At 44.6% G+C, this 18,820-nt stretch overlaps 1 protein-coding gene across 1 annotated transcript in view; it reads left to right on the plus strand.

The window, feature by feature from the left end:
• Nucleotides 1-8,393: 8,393 nt before the first annotated feature.
• The window catches only part of TGM3 (transglutaminase 3), a 35,928-nt gene continuing 25,501 nt past the window's right edge, over nt 8,394-18,820 (plus strand). Inside the window, exons 1-7 of the mRNA XM_049780008.1 lie at nt 8,394-8,445; nt 8,846-9,016; nt 9,219-9,449; nt 10,063-10,181; nt 12,453-12,581; nt 15,490-15,667; nt 15,775-15,910. Of these exons, the coding sequence (XP_049635965.1) occupies nt 8,394-8,445; nt 8,846-9,016; nt 9,219-9,449; nt 10,063-10,181; nt 12,453-12,581; nt 15,490-15,667; nt 15,775-15,910 (1,016 nt within the window). The remainder of the gene's footprint in view (nt 8,446-8,845; nt 9,017-9,218; nt 9,450-10,062; nt 10,182-12,452; nt 12,582-15,489; nt 15,668-15,774; nt 15,911-18,820) is intronic.

Consider the following 18,820-nt stretch of genomic DNA (forward strand, 5'->3'; position numbering starts at 1 on the left):
GCATCCCTTTCTCAGAGATGACCCACCCAAACCTCTAGAGTGGTTCCTACAGTCGAATGTGTTGGAAATGTAGTCTTGAGTGACGAGCAGGTATTCAACGTGGCTCTAGGTCATGTCACCTTTACACAGATGGACGAGCTTGCCCATGTCGAGATCTTAGAGGCATCCAAACGTAGATGACTGACAGCATCCGCTTTTTTAGAAAGGAAAAATCACTCAGCACCTTCTGGAAATCTTCCTTCTTTAAGTGAAGAATCAAAAAGTCTCCCCCAACCCTACATTGCTACTACCGCCTCCCCCACTTTGATGACCTCCGCAGAGCCAAAGGTCTGGCTCACTTTGGCAAGCACTGAGCTAGCTCATACCTGCCTGCTTGTCTGGTTTCTCAATGCAGTGGTGCCCCGCTGTCAGTAAGGCTGGCAAAAAATAAAATGCACGTTCTATCTCCGAGCTGTAAGGAAGTTTCAAGGTGTCGGCATGTGAGTTTATTTGGAAAGAACCCATTAGCTGGGCTGGAATGCTCCTAAGTAAACTCACATTCAAAAAGAAGCAAGGCAGGTGCTTTGAAGAGATGAGCCAGGACTATGAACCCAACTCTCCCCAGGGCAGAAGACTCAGGTGTTCTTACCAGTAACAGCGGGAAACGGGGTGAGAGAGATTGACAGCAGTGCGCGGCATCTTGAGCTCTGTCTTCGGTCACTGTCAAGGAGGACTCTGCTTGTCAGGGCCCCTGATGGGCAGTATAACTAATTATTGCTTGTTCTAGTGCTCAGCCCAGTGGGTGGACAGTGACGCCAAACCCAAACAAGGCGTGAGTCAAAGCTGTAAAGGGTTGTGAATGGTGGTCGGGACTATGAGAAGGGTTCTCAGAGAAATCGCTGAGCAGGTGCAAAAGGCTGGTTACTTGGGAGATCACAGAGGCCCAGATGGGATGGGGGCTACTCTGGACCCTCTTCCTCAGCCCCTGTTTCTTCCCAGGTGTATGCAGCTGTATGGGGAATGCCAAGAAGAAGAGCTTAGGCTCCTAGAGATTTTAGTAAGAGAGATGTTAGCTACCACTCAGGGCGTCTGGATCCTTCCAGGAAGAAGAGGTTTGGGAAGAGGGCAGAGACCTAGAGACCATCAGAGCTCATGAACAGTTGGTAGCAAAGTCAGACTAAGTGTCTCTCTTTTTATCTCTCTCTTTCTCTATCTCCTTTCTTACCTCATCCCCCCTTCTCTCTCATACACACACACACACACACACACACACACACACACACACACACACACACACACACACACACACACAGAGTGTCTGCTGAATCTACAGCCCAGGACTGCATTCAAACCAGTTTTCCCTTTTGAACTCTGATACTAGGGGCTTATGCAACCCTCAGGCTGCCTCAGAGGGCAGATGAAAAGCTAGAGATTGGTGAGATTTAAGGTTCCATCCAGTACTCACTGCTCTATTCCCCAAGAGTAGAAATGAGGACAGGGGGTCTCCTAACTCTTGCTTGGCCTCAGGGCATGAACATCATATTCCCATATAGGCCTAATGGAGATGCCTGTAAGTCTATCTACTGGGAGACCCACTTGAAATCCTAAAGTAGCCCTGAGGTCTAGGTCTAGGATTCATACAGATGTGGAGCAATTCAAACTAAAAATCAAAACCAATTGAACATGTTCCAGGTCAGAGAATGTGGGTCCTGGCCATTTGAGAGAAAATCAAGGTTTTGCAAGGTGGGGAGAGACTAGGGGATGCCTCCATTCCTTTAAAGTGGTCACATGCAGTTCCTAGTTTAGCTGTGTCTGAAGGTCTGAAAGGAAACCTTTCACTTCCTTAATGCTGAAATGTAGGTAGTGAGGCAGGCATTAGGTAGCTATAGTGTCTGGTCTCGGTGGCTTCATCTGAGAACTGTGATCAGGCTGCATTGAATGCAAACCAAAGGGTCCAGAAGATGAACTTTGGCCAGGATTAGCAGTGGGAAAGACTAGGAAGCAGATGGTGGTTGGCCAGCACCCAGGAGTGGGTCTTGGTTAAAAGTACTTTGGTGGCATGAGAAACATCCTGGGGAGAGAGAATAAAAAAAAATTAAGTGTAGGCCCGGAGAACTAGCAAGGTCGAATGCACCAGATGGGTGGTCCTAATGCAAAGTTATTATGTAAATTATTGGGTGGTTCCTGGAGCCTCTTAGTGGGGAAGTGACTGGGCTATGTGTAGGGTTTCGGGGTGCCTAAGAAGCCCTGCTGTTTTCTGCACCAAATGGCATAGAAGTGGAACTCAGGGTTTGAACTCAGATCTTAGACACCTTGTGGAGGGAAAGCCTTGCATTACAGCTCCCAGTATCAGGAGGCTTTGGGCTAGAGGGTGTGTCCTTCAGGGATAGACCTAAGCAGAAATGTGCTAGGGTGCTCTGTCCAACTAGTGAGCCTGCCAGCTAGAGATTTTGTAGCAACTCCAGGGATTTGCCTTCCGGTCCCCTCCCCAGCCTGAAGAGCACCTGCACCATTACATGCTCTATAAGTCACAAAGCTTCTCTGAGGAAGCACAGACCCAAGCAACTTCTCCCTTGATTTTTTATTTATTTTATTATTTTTGGTTTTGGGGTCACACCCAGCAGTGCTCAGGGGTTACTGCTGGATCTACGCTCAGAAATCGCTCCTGACAGGCTTGGGGGACCATATGGGGTACCTAAATTTGAACCACCATCCTTCTGCATGCAAGGCAAACACCTTACCTCCATGCTCTCTCTCCGGCCCCCAGATTCTTCCTTGAAAAGCTCAGAATTGCTCCCCAATATGTTGCCTCCTCCTTCTGGTAATGTCCCAGAGGTCTCCTTGCTCAGGCTCCTGGCTCCACATTAAATAAGATTAGTAGCCTCTTTCAAGGGCAAGACCCACCTGCTGGGTCCCCAGGCCCCTTAACTCTTGCTGTGTTCCCTCTCCTCTATCAAACTACCTGTGCTCTAGCATCCAGGATGAGAGACTCCTGGAGCATGTGTGTTCAGACACACTCTGACCAGCCTCTAACGTCTGACCTTCCTAGTTGAGAGATTTTGGGCAGATTACTTCATCTGTGGTCAGTTTCCTCATCGCTGAAATGAGGCGCTTGTGGGGTGAACCTCAAGGTGCTCAGAACACATGGTCTATAGAGTTTGGGAACTTCTTTCAGGAGAAGCCTGTTTTCTCCTTACCTTGGGGGGCCTAAAGTTCATTGTGCAATCCAGGATGACTAGAAAAGGAATCTGCCCCCCCCCCACATCCCCCAGTGTCTCCATATTACTACCCATAGTTTTGGGTCTGCACAACCATCCTAGATTCTTCTCCACGCTCTGGGCCTGCTCCAACAAGGCAATGCATTTTTCCCCAGGGCCCACATGCCACCCTGGGCATGCTGGGCCTGGGTATTCTGCTGAGTGGAGGGAACATGCCCCAGGGAGATAGGCTTAGAAGGAGCCTGTGACCCCTTTCTGGGTCTGGCTTCTCTCCCAGAGCTGCCCTGTGGCTCAGGGGAGATAATTAAGTGAAGGAGGTTGGATTCATGTGAAATGATCTATATGCCTCAGGGAGGCAGCCTCATTGTTGGCTGCAGTTCCACCCACCCAGGGGAGCTTTGAACAGAAAATGGTGGTGGGGGGGGGGGGTCCAAAGGGTTGGAGTGCATGCGTGTTTGGCATGCAGGAGGCCCAGATTTGATCTACAGTACTGCACTATACTGATCCCCTAGTACTGCCATGTATGCCCCTCCCCCCCAGCCAAATGACTCCAGTGAAGAAGACCCCTCCTAATAGAGGGCTTTGGCCTAAAGCCATAGATTCTATCACATTTTTTGTTTGGTTTTGTTTTTGGGTCACACCTGCCAATGCTCCAAGGTTATTCCTGGCTCAGTACTCAGGAATTACTCCTGGTGCTGCTCAGGAACCAAATGGGGTTGCCAGGAATTGAATCCAGTCTACTGGGTGCAAGGCAATCACCTGCATGCTACGCTCTTGCTCCAGCTCCAAATGGTCCCAAATTCATTAGGTTGTGTGTTTCCTGTGCATATATGCCTATGATAAATATATATATATGGAGAAAGAGCATACATCTTAGGCCCAGTAATGAATGAATATAATAACAAATAATAAAATAGAGCAATTTTAAAAATAAGCTATTTTGACGGTGGCCTCTCAAATGACCTTATTAGGCATATATTTTTGAACCACAGTTGCAGGGAACCATGGAACATGAGACTTTGGATAAGGGGAAATCCCTGTACCAAGGCTGTTCTACACCCAGACATCTGCATTTATTTTGTCCAGGATGGGGCTGAAGCCATAATCACGCTCTCAAGAGGGGGATTCTTCTGGGGAGAAAAGGGGGCATCCCTAACTCGGACATTCTTATCTCACCTCTTTCTTCTTTCCTCTCTCCCTGAGGTACAGTGTCACCACAGGGAAGCGGCACTGGGTGGTGCGTTCTCTCCCGCAGTTTCCTGAAACCAGGGCCAAGTCAGCGCCCCCACAATCACTTTGGCTGACTGTAGGTGGCAGTCCTTTGTGGTTGGGCAAAACTGGCTTCTGGTCTCGACTTGGATCCAGGTGCTGCCTGAGTGTGTGACATTTGGCAAGTGTCACTTTACTGGACTTCCAAATCCTCTTAGTGAGAGGGAATTACAGCCTAGGTGGATGTCAAGATGGAAGGCGAGTAATGGATGGGAATAGGGGACTGGGGCCTTGGTGGAAGTCCATAAAAATGTTCTCTTGCTTTCTTTCTTTCTCTCTTTTTTTCCTGACTGATTCTGACTGTCTTTCTCTGGCTCCATCCCTATCTCTCTCTGTCTCTGTGTCTCTTTGTTTCTGTCTCCCATTTTCTGTTTTGTTTTGTTTTTGGTTTTTGGGCCACACCCGTTTGACACTCAGGGGTTACTCCTGGCTATGTGCTCAGAAATCGCCCCTGGCTTGGGGGGACCATATGGGACGCCGGGGGATCGAACCGCGGTTCTTCCTTGGCTAGCGCTTGCAAGGCAGACACCTTACCTCCAGCGCCACCTACCCAGCCCCTGTCTCCCATTTTCTAAATAAAACTATTTCATTCACATACAACACAAAAGCTCCCATCTCCTCTACCCTTCATTGCTTTTGCCCACTTCTTTATTTCATTTTCATGTAGGATCCTAAGGCATTTGTCTTACACCTACATGTCCCTCCTTCTGGGGAACCAGGTTCTAGCAATGGGCAGCATGAGGGGCCAATAAACGACCAGCAGGAAAGATATGCAGGTCATAGGACCCCAGGTCACAGAGTGAAAATACCTTGCAGAGACTCAGGGACCCTGACCTTAGCCTTCCAGATCATACACCCAAGGCTGTGACCTGCCGGGAGCCTCCACAGATCCTCTCAGCAACCAGCATGAATGGCCACTTTCACCCCATTTTCATCCCACCTGGATAGAAAGGCCTGGTGGAGTCAAGGAGAAACTGTGTGCTCCAGTAGCTATTGCAGAGTATATGGTGGCAGGGGGTTTGGGGGCCAGAGAGGAGAAGATCTAAGAACTGGTTTGTGGACCATTCTCTGCTTCCAACTTCTTTATGACTACGCAGAAAGCCACGTGGGACAGTGTTGCGTGGGAAGATTGGATTGCTTCTAACTGCTAGCTGCTACCCGTTAGGAAGCTATAGAGGACTCTAGTAAATGAACAGCAATGTTTTGAAAATGAGTGGAAGACAAATATCAGTGTTTTGTGCCTAGTAATGTGACAGCAGTGTCAGTCAGCTAGGTTGGAAGGTTGTACAAAGCAAAGCATACTTGCTATTGTAATCTCTATTTAAAGCCAGAAGATGCTGGGCAAGATGATTAATGATAACCCCATCAGTTTTTATTCACTCTATAAATCAATGATAAAAATACGTTTTTGTCTAGAGGAATGTGGGAATAGTCTGGGCAGGAGGTGCTGGAGAGAAGGACAAGCATAACACTATGGCAGTGCCAGTTACTTGGGGTTGGACCACCTTCCAGTAAACAGGACTTGCAAACCCCATATATATCTACACAGTGTAACCAACTCAGACTCTCCTGTTGGCTCAGGGCTCAACAGCAGTCCAAGGCTGTTACAGATGGAAATCTCTGACTATTGATAACCTATCCCTGTCTCAGTCTCTTGTGAGACTCTTATGCTCCCACCCACATCCCCTCATCCAAGGGAGATCACAGGATAAGTGGGTAGGGTTATCTGAACACTCCTGTACTATAATATTTTCCTGGAAGGATAGTGAACTTCCAAGTAACAAAACAGAGGTTTACTTCTTTACACATGAGATCTGGAGGTGAGCATTTCTGGATAGTAAAGGTATATGTACATTATTGGAGGCCCAGGTTTTGGACAGCACTCCCTTCCCTAATACTTCTGTCTCAGGAGCAAAGCACAAGGTGCCAAGATTTACACTCTAATTCCCTAAATCATGTACAAATCATGTACTCCAGACCTTCAAGCTACTCTCCATTCCTCATCTCCTGAGCTATTAAAGAAGATTTTCTAAAAAGCACAGAGGTACAGAAACAAATACTTGCATAGGAATATTCCTAACTATGCTGGAAACCTTCCACTGAGGAATAGCTGAGCAGAGTCAGGCAAAACCACTCTGTGGAAGAGTATTCAGCCATCAACATAAACCATGCACTGATAGCTGCAGAACTCTGACATCACACTCAGTCCAACACATCCAGACCCAAAGGCCACATGCCTGTATGCTTCCATTCACAAAAATTTTTCTGAATAGGCAGATTCACAGCAGCAGAAAACAGAGAAGTTACCAGAGGCTGTCAGCTTGATGTTGGTATAAACATTTGATGTTGCCTAACACATTCATTAGTTCTTCCAATAACTCTTGGGTAAAGGAGCAGTTCTGTGAGCAAATGAATCCTTTATACTTTGAATGTATAGCAAGATCTCCTGAGCAAACCCTCTAGTTTGCTTTGGCCTTTGGCCAAATCTTTGGCCTGCCCTGGAGTCTTATTTTCTGTGATGGGTCACTCAAATCTGCTTCTTACTTCACTTCTATGCTCCCAGGAGCACCCTGTTATGCTGCATTCAGGCCTCCATCCAGACTAAACCTTCTTTAAAAACCAGAAATTTAACAACGCTCTCTCTGATACATGCAGTGGTGATGGAAAGCAAATACTTCCTGCCTGCATGTCCTGGACACCTTTAACTAGGGGGTGATGGGAGTCATCCCATTCCATCATTCATTCTTACTTGTTCTAACCTGAGTTCATGGGATGTGAAAATGACTCTCCATGCATTCTTATGCCCCTAATATCAGGCAAGATTTAGTGTCTCACAAGCAACACGTGCTCCTTATGTTTCTTGAATGAGTACCCCATGTTTGCTATTCCATAAGGAAAACATGCTAGGTACCAGAACACAAAGACACTGTTAGGGTAAGAGACATGAAAGTCTGCTTGGTGCTAAAATGTGCAGCCTGACTCCACACAGCTGTGGCCTCCTTGTAAACGGAAATTTATTAGGTTTGCAACGCAATGGGGGATGGAAATGTTCCAATAGAACACCAGGGAATAAATGTCTGAAAAGGCTGAGCTGGGCTGAACTCCTATAAATGTATATTATGGTGTCTTTTAAAGATTGCAAATGCACCTGCCAAAGAAAGTAAGGAGATATCTTTAAAGAATTTGTGCTCAGAATCTTTTAGTTCTTTTTGGCCACACCTGGTGGCCCTCAAGGGCTATCTATGGCTCTGCCCTCAATAATGACTCCTGATAGACTCAGGAGACTATATGGTATGCCCAGGTCAGTTAAATGCAAGGCAAATGCCCAATCCACTGGCTATTGCTCGACCCCTTGTTTATTTGTTTGTTTGTTTTTAAGTTTGGAAGAACACTTGCTGGTGCTAGGTGGCTATTCCCGATTATGCTCAGAGATTACACCTGGAAATGATCAAGGGTCATTTCCAGTGGGACCTTATGTGGTACCAGCGATTAAACCCAACCTCTGTATTATCTCTCAAAATTGTGCTTAGGATCTTATCCAGAGAATTTATGAGTTTATGGCCTGCGCAGCTCAGAAATATTTTTTGGCCATACCTGGAAGAGCTCTGGGTTTACTCCTTGCTCTGTACTCAGGTTTACTCCTGGAAGGGTTTAGGGGACCAACTAGGGTACTGGAGAATCTAACTCAGGTTAATCATGTGCAAGGCAAGTGCCCTAGATCCTGTATTATTACTCCAGCCCAATTTACTTTAAACTCTTAACCATAGAACAGTGTGAAGCCCCTCCCCTCAGTCAGCTCAGCAATTTCCCTACTCCTCATTCTAGAAATTCTGTTGAGTCATGCTCTGCCAGTCTCAGAGATCCAGGCCAACACTAACATGCAGCATAGAGAAAGTTTAGCTCACACACATAAATATTTTCTGGGTAATGGTAAGAGACAACAGGAGTCTAGTGGAGTCACAGAAGGACAAGAAAGGAGGTGAGACTGGGTGGTGGATTTCAGGAAAGCTGCCTCCTCCTAATTTAATTTACTCCTATTATTTCTCACTGATATACTCAAAATGAACTAGAAGAACTCAATCACACAATCCTGAGGCCCTTGTAGCCTTATACCCTAAAGGTGTAGTGGCATCTAATGGGGATAGGTTGTAGGGTGGTGTGTACAAAGTTTCACAACCCCAATGAACAGGATGAGTCGAGGTTGAGGGATGCTGATCGTCTGTTGTCAGGGTCTTCTGATTTTAATGCAATTCTCCTTCTGAAGTAGGCTTTACCCTACTGAGCTCTGCCTAGAAACTGTCCATTGGGTGACTTCAATCTTTCCCCCACTCTGTCAGCCCTGCCTCTCAGGTCCTTATCTTCTCTCTTTTGTCTCACAGCTTCATCCCAGAATGTCAACTGGCAGATAAATCGCAACCGACAGGCTCACCACACAGACAAGTACTTCAGCAGAGATCTCATCCTGCGGAGAGGCCAACCTTTCGAAATTTCCCTGAATCTAAGTGAAAATACAGGCTCTGCAGAGAGTCTAGTATTCATTGCCGCCACAGGTGCTTCTTCACTATTTCCCCACATTAACCTTTGTAAATTGAATGTAACACCTGCTCCCTGGACTCTGAGTTCTAGCTCAGGACTAGCTTTGACTCTGGGACGGCTTTTTCTGGGCTTGAGAGTCAAGTCTTCAGAGGAATTTGACTTGTTAAGTCTAGCCCTGGGACCTGATTTTCACTATCCATCATCTTCTTTTTGTAGGACCTAACCCCTCAGAATCAGCACGAACCAGGGCTGTGTTTTCACTCTCCAATGACAGAAATGGTAGTGGCTGGAGCGCACAGCTCTTGTCGAGTCAGAACAACATTCTGGACATCTCCATCTCCATTCCCGTCAACGCTCCTATCGGTTGGTATACCCTCAGCCTTCAGGATGGCGGCTCCCTTCTGAAACTTGGAACATTTGCTGTTCTCTTCAATCCCTGGCTGCCAGGTAGGGAACTGGCCACTCACATTTCTATCCACCATCTAAGAAATGCCCATGGAGGGGATTTTGGAATAGTGATTTTTATATGCTCAGAGCTGATTTAAAAAAATGTGTTTGGGCTATGGAGAGAGCACAGTAATTAGATGTCAGACACTATGGATTAAGTCTCAGCTATGTCACGTAGTTAGCCATGTCTGTCTAGGAAGGGTCCCCACCACTCTGAGCCTAAAATTCCTCACCATTACATATATTGACTGTTGTTTCCTTAGCTTCCTCAGGCATTTTGTGAGTTTCTACATGCTGTATAGTGTTGTTAAAAGAGACAATGACCCTAGTACAATTCTGCAGCCAGGAGTTTACCTTCTGCCTACAGAAGTATGAATCAAAATCCCAGGGTCTCAGAATCAGACCATCAGACCCTTGAGCCAATCTTTTGACTCCCACAATATAATTTGGAAGCATCGTCACCCAATATTTTCTTCCTTGATAAAACTGAGGAAAAGGACTGTAGATGGAACTTGTTCCAGTACCCATGGCAGTACTCAGAAGTGAAAGGAGGATTGGGCTCTATGATCTTTTGTTGGATTCTCATCTCCAATATACCTTTTATGTCAAATAGCTGATGGTGTCTTTATGAGTAACCAAGCTGAGAGAGAAGAGTATGTTCAGCAGGATGCTGGCATCATCTATGTGGGAAGTGCAAATCGAATCGGCATGGTTGGCTGGAACTATGGACAGGTAAATAAATGGGAGCTAGTGTCCTCATTATCCAGGAAGCTCTGCAATTGGCCCCACAGATAGATAGAAGTTCACAAATATATCTATTGACTTATTCTTGTCATTCATAAAATAGTTATTGACCACTGACTACACACCAGGGTATGAACTACCCACCCCACTACAGATTAGGAAACAGAGAAGACAGATATTCTGTCCTTGGAGGGTTCACAACCTAGAAGGAATGTAATGTAATGTAATTAAATAAATGCAATTAATTAAAGCCATGATATATTCATGAGAATAAGGCCAGCCATGGTGTCTTGGGATAATAACTTCATCAGTGATTCCATTGCAGAAAAGTAATAAAATTGCATTTGTGGGGAGCTTTCAAGCTCCAATTACAGTCTCTGGGCTCTTCATTTCAGAGACTTCCATGTACCTAGGTTTTTATCATCCTGGAAACCTTTTCAGGGTATCACTTTTTCTTTTCTTGTTCCCAGCAGGTAAATGGGCTGCCTGCCTATATATGTATGTGGGTAAGGGGGTATCCAGGATCAGGTGAATAGGTACCTATTCTTCCCCTCTTCAGGTGCTATTCTGAAACAACCAGAACAAGTGTACAATAGTTTTTATATATTGAGCCTCTGTGTCAAATTTTTTGAAAGACAAGGGGAAGCAGGTAAGGCATAGTGTATTAAGAGACAGGGAAACTATTTTTCCCTTTTTAATTCCACATCCACTACCAGTGTCAGCACACTTCTGTCAATGTCTCAAGACTCCTTCTATACCCACCCTCAAATCTTGGAAAACTGTAATTTGGAGGGGACACACCCAACAGTACTTGAGATTTACTTCTGCTTCTGTACCCAGGAATCACTCCTGGCAGGCTTGGGAGACCATATGAGATGCTGGGATAAAACCCAGGTCAGCTGCATACAAGGCAAATGCCCTGCCCAGTGTGCTATTACTCTGGCCCCAAACTCTTTGTTTATTAAGTAATTATTATACTTTGGGCCACAGTTTCCCAATAGCATTGATGCTTATAGTTCTGATGTATGGAGTTGCCTTGCTTGTCTTAGGCAAAATGCCTAAGACCCTTCACCAATGTTCTTGCAGTATTTGTTGCCCTCTTCACTATCCCCTAACCTCCTTATTTGACTTTGTCAGTAAAGGAATCCAGGGCCAAGGGTTTGCCACCACCAGATACTGTCTATTCCCTTTTCTTGCATCTCTATATACCACAGATGAAATCGTCTTGTATTTGTTATGGGGTGATTTTTGATGGCACAGTCAGAAGTCTCCCTTAGGAAGAAACTCTTGATCAGGAACTAGGAAAAAGTCAAGAAGATAGAGAGATAACTGGAGAACTCTCCAGTTATTTCTGAGGGTGGGGAAGAAGACTAGAAGCTGTAGAAATGACTCAAGACCTAAGGCAAGAGAGCTGATCTCCATTTGAGAAGCAGTTATTACATATCAGTTATTTGTGAAAACAGCTTCAATTCCTCTTTTAATGAAGTATGTTATCTTCAGAATCAGCTCCCCAGTAGTCTAAATATATACCACAATCAAAGCTGATGGGAACTTGGAGGTGAGCTGGGGCCAATATCTTGTTATACAGATGGAGATTTCAAGGCTAAGGGATTGTGAGTCCTATTTCCTTTAGGACCTGCAACACTGGGTCCCACATGTCAGGATTCTGGATGAACTGACAGCATAACAGCAAGGTTGGGTGGTGGCACCTTAAGAATTTTCCTATACATGGATGTACATGGAATCTTTATGCTGAGTGAAATAAGTCAGAGGGAAAGAGATAGATGCTGAATAGTCTCCCTCATCTATGGGTTTTAAGAAAAATGAAAGATATTTTTGCAATAATTCTCAGAGACAAAGAGAGGAGGGCTGGAAGGTCCAGCTCATGACATGAAGCTCACCACAAAGAGTGATGAGTGCAGTTAGAGAAATAACTACATTGAGAACTATCATAACAAAGTGAATGAATGAGGGAAGTAGAAAGCCTAGAAAGCCTGTCTAGAGTACAGGTGGGGGTGGGGTGGGGAGGAGGGAGATTTGGGACATTGGTGATGGGACTGTTGCACTGGTGAAGGGGAGTGTTCTTTACATGACTGAAACCCAACTACAATCATATTTGTAATCAAGGTGTTTAAATAAAGATATTAATAAAAATAAAGAATTCTCAATCCAGGGGTGCTTTCTATTGCTCTTGGATTTCTCCTTTATTCACACCACTTGTCATTTCCTCCATCATGACATCTGTTTTAATTTGAACAGTTTGAAGAAAACATTCTCAACATTTGCCTCTCCATCCTGGACCACAGTTTGAATTTTCGCCGTGACCCCACGACTGATGTGGCCCGCAGAAATGACCCCAAGTATGTCGTTCGGGTGCTGAGTGCTATGGTGAGTGCAGGGAAAGGCCGTGATGAATAATTGTTATCCTATATTCAGTTCAACGATGGTTAGGCATTTGTGCTCTGCCCAAACATCATCTTATTCATTGAAGCCTCAGGAAATACAGTCGATGTTATTATTATTTGGAACAGGAGGCTCCTTTAAATTAAAGGATTGTGTGAGGGAGAGACCAAAGTGGAGCCAGTTGTGTCTTGCTGAAAAGTCCTATCTGTGGAATCTTGAGGTTGTTTTCAGGCCACAAAGGAATTTGCCCCTTTGATCTCCACTAGATATATTTGTTTATTTTTGGTTTTGGGCCACAACCAGTAGTTCTCAGGGTTATATCCTGGCTCTGCTCAGGAATCACTTCTGGTAGTGCTCAGGGGAGCAAATGCATTGCAGGGATCAAACTGGGGTCTGCTGTATGCAAGACAAGCATTTCTGCTAGTTCTCTATCCTGGTTTCTACTGGCTTTGACAGTATACAAATTTAAGCCTACTCATCACCAAGCATCCAGAGAAAGAGGTAGAATTACCCTAATACATACAAAGAGTTATCTTCCATTGCCTTGGTCATCCATTCCAAAACATCTTTGAATGTTCTAGTGCCAGGTTGAAAAGGCAACAGCAGGCAAACTCACTCATGATTTCAGTGGCAAAACTGGAGGACCCATGGCTGTAGTGGCAGGTTCTCAGTTGTGAATCAACCCATTCATGTTCTCCAGCTGCCTGCTCACCCAGTCCTCCATGTGAGAAACTTGTCCTTGCTAAAACACACACACACACACACACACACACACACACACACACACACACACACACACACACAATCAGAGCCAGATCCCCAAAGACCATCTCCCTCCTCCATATTCAGTGTGTAGGCACCACCTTCATCAGAAAGTGTCCACATTGGCAATGAATATTCTCGAAGCCACTAATGAACAAACTAATAACCAGATTGCTCTTGAACTCTCTGAAACAAAGTAATTACCCGGAAATCTGTTTAGCTCTTTTGGTGGTGGTGGTTAGTGTTCTCAGTCTCTTTTGAGCCAAAGAATCACCATGCTAATGAGCTAGTTAGATGGTTAGACATTTGAGCAACCTGCCAAGTTCATGACAACCATATGGGAGTACTTCTGAAGGCCTCTTAAAAGATGTCTTGAATTGAGTCTTGGGAGAGGAATGGGGAGCCCAGGGAACTTGGAGATAGCTAAGAGCCAGAATCTCTGGGAAGAGTGACAAGTGGGGTTTTAGTTGAAGCTGAAAAAACCAAGAGATAATAATTTAGTGGGATAAAAGCAAGGCTGAGGTCAATGTAAACTGGCAGTAGAGTAACATAGGGAGCAAGCCTCCTCAGCAGGCTGGAGGGTGGGGAGCCAGCTGGATCCCATAGCTGCTGACTCACCCTCTCCCTCTGGACAAACCATTCTACCTGAGTGCCAATTTCCTTGCCCCTCCCTACTGCTCTCTCCAGACCTTCTAGCTGGGTGGGGTCATAGCTAATTATGGCCTAAGCAGGGCTTTGAAATGTTCAGCTTTCAGCAAGAGATCACTCTGCTGATTACCACTTTGGTGCTGGAGCACCACTGACTCAGGAGCTAGGGGCGAGTGGCCCCATCTTCCATCTCACCTGCAGATCTTGCCATTCCAATGCAGGCTCCTCTGCAAAAGATGCCTAGCTCCCTGATGCATAAAGGCACCAAGTAAGATCAGGCAGACTTGTCTTGTCATGGATTCTTTTGTTTCCAGACTATTCTTTTCGTTTGTCTGATTGTTTTTCATGGAGGTTTGGGTTTGGACCATATCTGGAGGTGCTTGGAAGACATGTGACCAGGTATAGAGCCTGAATCTCCTGCATGCAAAGTCTGTTTTTCAACCCTTTGAACATCTCCCCTGCCCTTGACTGTACATTCTTTGCAATGTTCACCCACAGGTACTCATAGACTGGCAGGTGGCAGAGCCCTGGGAGAACTTGCCCAGTACAGTTAGGGATAAATGTCAATTTTAGTGTTTTAAACTCTGACTCTGTAGCTTATTAAAGAACCTGAGCATTTCCCTATTTTTAACTTTCCCCAAGTCTTAGAAAGTGAAGAACATAGGCCTGGAGAGGTGAAAGGAATCTCCCACGATCACCACAATGACAGGAGGCAAGACAGGGCACGTTGCACAGATTTCTCTCTCTTTTATGTTTTATTATGGAAAAGTGGGACCAACACAAGAGTATAAAAGAAAGCATAATGAACTTCTATATACCCATCATCACTTTGGCAATCACCCCAGTCAGTCTTGCTTGAAGCCAGTCAGTCTTGCTTCACATCTCTTGCACAGATTAGTTGAAAAATCACAGATAATATAGTTCATACCATCTCTTTAAAGGACAGTGGAACTCAGTCAGATCTCTGAGTTCCTGGCCCAGTGCTCTCTCCCAACTGCCTCCAAGTTGGGCGCCTTATATCAGAATCACACCTGATAATAAATGAAAGATAGAACCAAGGAATAACTGAAAAAATGCATTTCATCCTTATTCTTCTCAAGAAGAAATTAGTTGCTAATGTGAAAAGTTTCACTGAAAGAGAATTTCAAACCTTACACCTCCAGGCAGGTATTCATGACAACTCAGGAATTCTAGCAAGAAGCTTTCCAAGGTAGGACTGCTGGCTCAGCCTTGCCATTCCATAAGAAGACATGAAGCTTTGGTTTTCCATAGGAGTCACATAGAGGACATGTGGGCTAGAGAAACCTTATTTAAGCAAAGTTCTTTGAAATTTACAAATAACTCTATACTCCCATTATGACAATGCTCATTCCCAAATCACCTAAAAAGACACACACAAAAATGTCACTTTCCCCCGCTTTTCCCCTGAACCCAGAATCTCACTCTCTAGGCTCATTTAGGAGGGTTTTTCTTTCCTGCCCAGGTCAATGGCAATGATGACAATGGTGTGCTTGCTGGAAACTGGAGTGGCAATTACTCAGGCGGTGTAGACCCAAGGATCTGGAATGGCAGTGTGGAGATCCTTAAGGATTGGCGGAAAAATGGATTCAAACCAGTTCGATTTGGCCAGTGCTGGGTCTTTGCTGGAACTCTCAACACAGGTGAGGTACCTTTTCTGGACCTGTAAACAGCACCACGGATGCCTCAAAGGTACTGTTTTTGTGGTACCAAAGGTACCAAATCCTCAGATTCTCCTCTTGCTTTGCAGTGATGCGGTGTTTAGGCATTCCCTCCCGTGTGATCACCAACTTCAACTCAGCTCATGACACCGACCGAAATCTCTTAGTAGATGTGTACTACGATGCATCTGGCAGGCCAATAGAAAGAAGCACTGACAGTGTGTGGTGAGTGCCTGACCCTTTCTGACCCCCAAGTATGTTCTTGCTCTCCTAGATCCAGACAAAGATGTGTTTGCATATGATTTACCCTTGAAATGAAGACAGTGCTGAGCATACACCTAGCAAGACCCCACTAGCTCTCTGCCCAGGGTTCCACAAAGTCTGATGGTTGTTGTCTCTGGCTGCCCAATGGAGGGCTGAATCCAGAGAAAGAATTCTGGGTTCTGTTAAAGTATCCTGAATAGGGCCTGTTGGCTGTTCAGGTAGTTAGAAGAAACATTAAAATGATTGAGTGATTATTATAAATTTATCTCAGGTAGCCCATAGGACCATGGGCTTCACCTATGACCATATTATAGCTTACATAAAAAATACAACCTATTTTTTGTTATACATACACGTCTTATGTCACTATGTTGATTTTTTAAAGTTAGTTTCTTCAAGATTCCAAATGGAAAGAAGTTTTAGATATAATTGGGCATGTCTATTTTTCACCATAAATATGCCTTGAATTAATGTGTTTATACGCTCCTAATAACTGTAATAGAAAGAGATGCCAACTGGAAGAAGGTTATAGAAAACTTATTGACATAATATCTGTAACTTCATTTAGCAGCACACTGACACAAAATAGATATTATGACAGCTACTGAAGGTTAGACCATATGCCAATTTGTTACCAGATGACAACTAAAAATAATGATGTCTTTATCTGTTTATATATATATATATATCAATCTTTATATACACATACCAGATACTTAATTCATCTGTTAATAATTCTTATCTTGGGGTAGGCAGTGACTCAGCAGATGCCAGGCTGGGTGGGGAGTCTGGGGTCACTGGGTCAAGGTTCTGGGGCCCATTGGGTCAGGGTTTGGGGGTTTCTGTCGGGGGTCTGAGGTTGCTGGGTCAAGGATCTGAGTCTGATGAGTCAGGTTTATGAGTCTACTGGGTGGGGGTCTGGGTCCTACTGGGTCGAAGTCTGGGGCCCACTTGGTTGGAGTCTTGGGTCTCTGTCAAGGGTCAGGAGTTCACTGGATCAGGATTCTGGGTCCACTGAGCTGGGGGTCTGGGTTCTACTGAGTGGGTTGTCTAAAGTATGCTGGGTCAGTCTAAAGTTCTGAGTTCTCTGTTGAGAGTCTGGGGTCCCTGGGTCGGTCATCTGAGGTCCACTAGGTCAGGGGTCTGGATGGGCTGGGTGGGGGGTCTAGAATCCACTGAGTCAGGGGTTTGGGTCCTACTAGGTCGGGGGTCTGAGGTCTGGGTTGAGAGTCTGGCAGTCTCTGGATTGAAGAGTCTGTGACTTTGGGATCCTAAGGTCAGTGAGTGGTGGGATCCCAGAGCCATTAAGACAAGGGTGTGGGGATCGGGTAGAGGAAAAAAAAAGAAAACATTCTTATCTTAAGCCATTCCAAATGACACTTACATACTCATTATCACTCACATGCACACACACACACACACACACACACACACACACACACACACATATATATAGAGAGAGAGAGGCATAAGTTAATTTTTAAGCTCTATCATTCATTTTTAACTATTAAATTTTGTGATATTTTATATAAAATATTATTTAGGAGAGGAATTTAGGACCACTCTCAGTGGTGCTCAGGGCTTCCTCTAACTCTTGGCTCAAGGATCACTCTTGGTGATGCTCGTGGGACAAAAAAAATATTATTTCCAAATTAAACCAATCCAATTTTACTGAAATGTATTTAGTATAACTAGTGGAATAAAGTTAAAGAAAAATAAAAATTACCAAAAATATATGTTAAAACAAATAACAACCCCACAACAACAATGAAACTTTGTGATCTAAGCTTTGTGATCCCTTCCATCTGGACTGTGGGTAATTAATGGAGTCTAGAATTTAATGGGACAAAAATCTTACCTTAAGGCATCCTTGCTATGCCTTTTTCTATTGACATCGCTAACTTACAGAAAGTTTATTTTCCCCAAGTTCTCATATTATGAGGGCCTTTTTAACTATCTGTATCCAAAAACCCCAAGGCAGCCTGTTCTGATCACTGAGGCGAAGCCATCCCTGACTTTGGTTTCTTTCCCTAATCAGAGATTGATTGTTCCAGCAAAATGGTTGTTTTGGATTAAAGATGCTTGTTGGTGTAGCCTTTATTACTGCCTGCCCAGGAATTTCAGAGAAACCAGAGAGATCAAGACTTGACCTCTACTGAGAGTGGTATCAGTGCTGTTAGAGGATAGGATGGAGGAACTTATTACTTTAGTAGCTTTTTAGGAATAAGATAGTGTGTGATGCTCCTGGCCAAGTGGTTCAGACCAGAATATTTTGGGAGTCTTCAAAGGTTTTCAAAATAAATTTGGAATTAGAACCTAGACCTCTTGGTTTCTGGTTAACACCCTTACCCGAATTAACTTCATAACTCATTCCAAATAAAATCATCTTGTGGCAATAGGGGCCTTGGACACTTTTCAGATATATCCACTATCCTACCCTCCTTCTGTTTCCCTTCCTCCCAATCATGTCAAACCACAAAGCTCTGATTTTTGTGAGGGATCTCATCAATGCCACATTCTGACCCTTACTCCCAGCCTCTGCTGAACCTTTGGACTTGAGAGCTACCATGAAAACCTGCTCTGGATGGTATGAGGACAAGAAATTCTGCCCCCCACTTCTGGATCCATGTATACAGCTTATCTTTCTGTTGCTTATTCCATCATTAGTGAGATGAAAGGATCTGTCACTTGTGCTATAACTCTGAACCCATATGGTCTCTCAATCCTTTATAGAAGTGATTCCTGAGCACAGAGCCAGTAGTAAGCCCTAAGTACAGTCCAGTATAGACCAAACATCCCACCTCCCGCAAAAAAAGAAAGAGAAGACTGATCGTTTAAGTCTCTCATGAGCTTTAATTATTTAATTTGCTA

Source organism: Suncus etruscus, chromosome 9 (assembly GCF_024139225.1).
Source record: "Suncus etruscus isolate mSunEtr1 chromosome 9, mSunEtr1.pri.cur, whole genome shotgun sequence".
In the NCBI taxonomy this organism is placed as follows: domain Eukaryota; kingdom Metazoa; phylum Chordata; class Mammalia; order Eulipotyphla; family Soricidae; genus Suncus; species Suncus etruscus.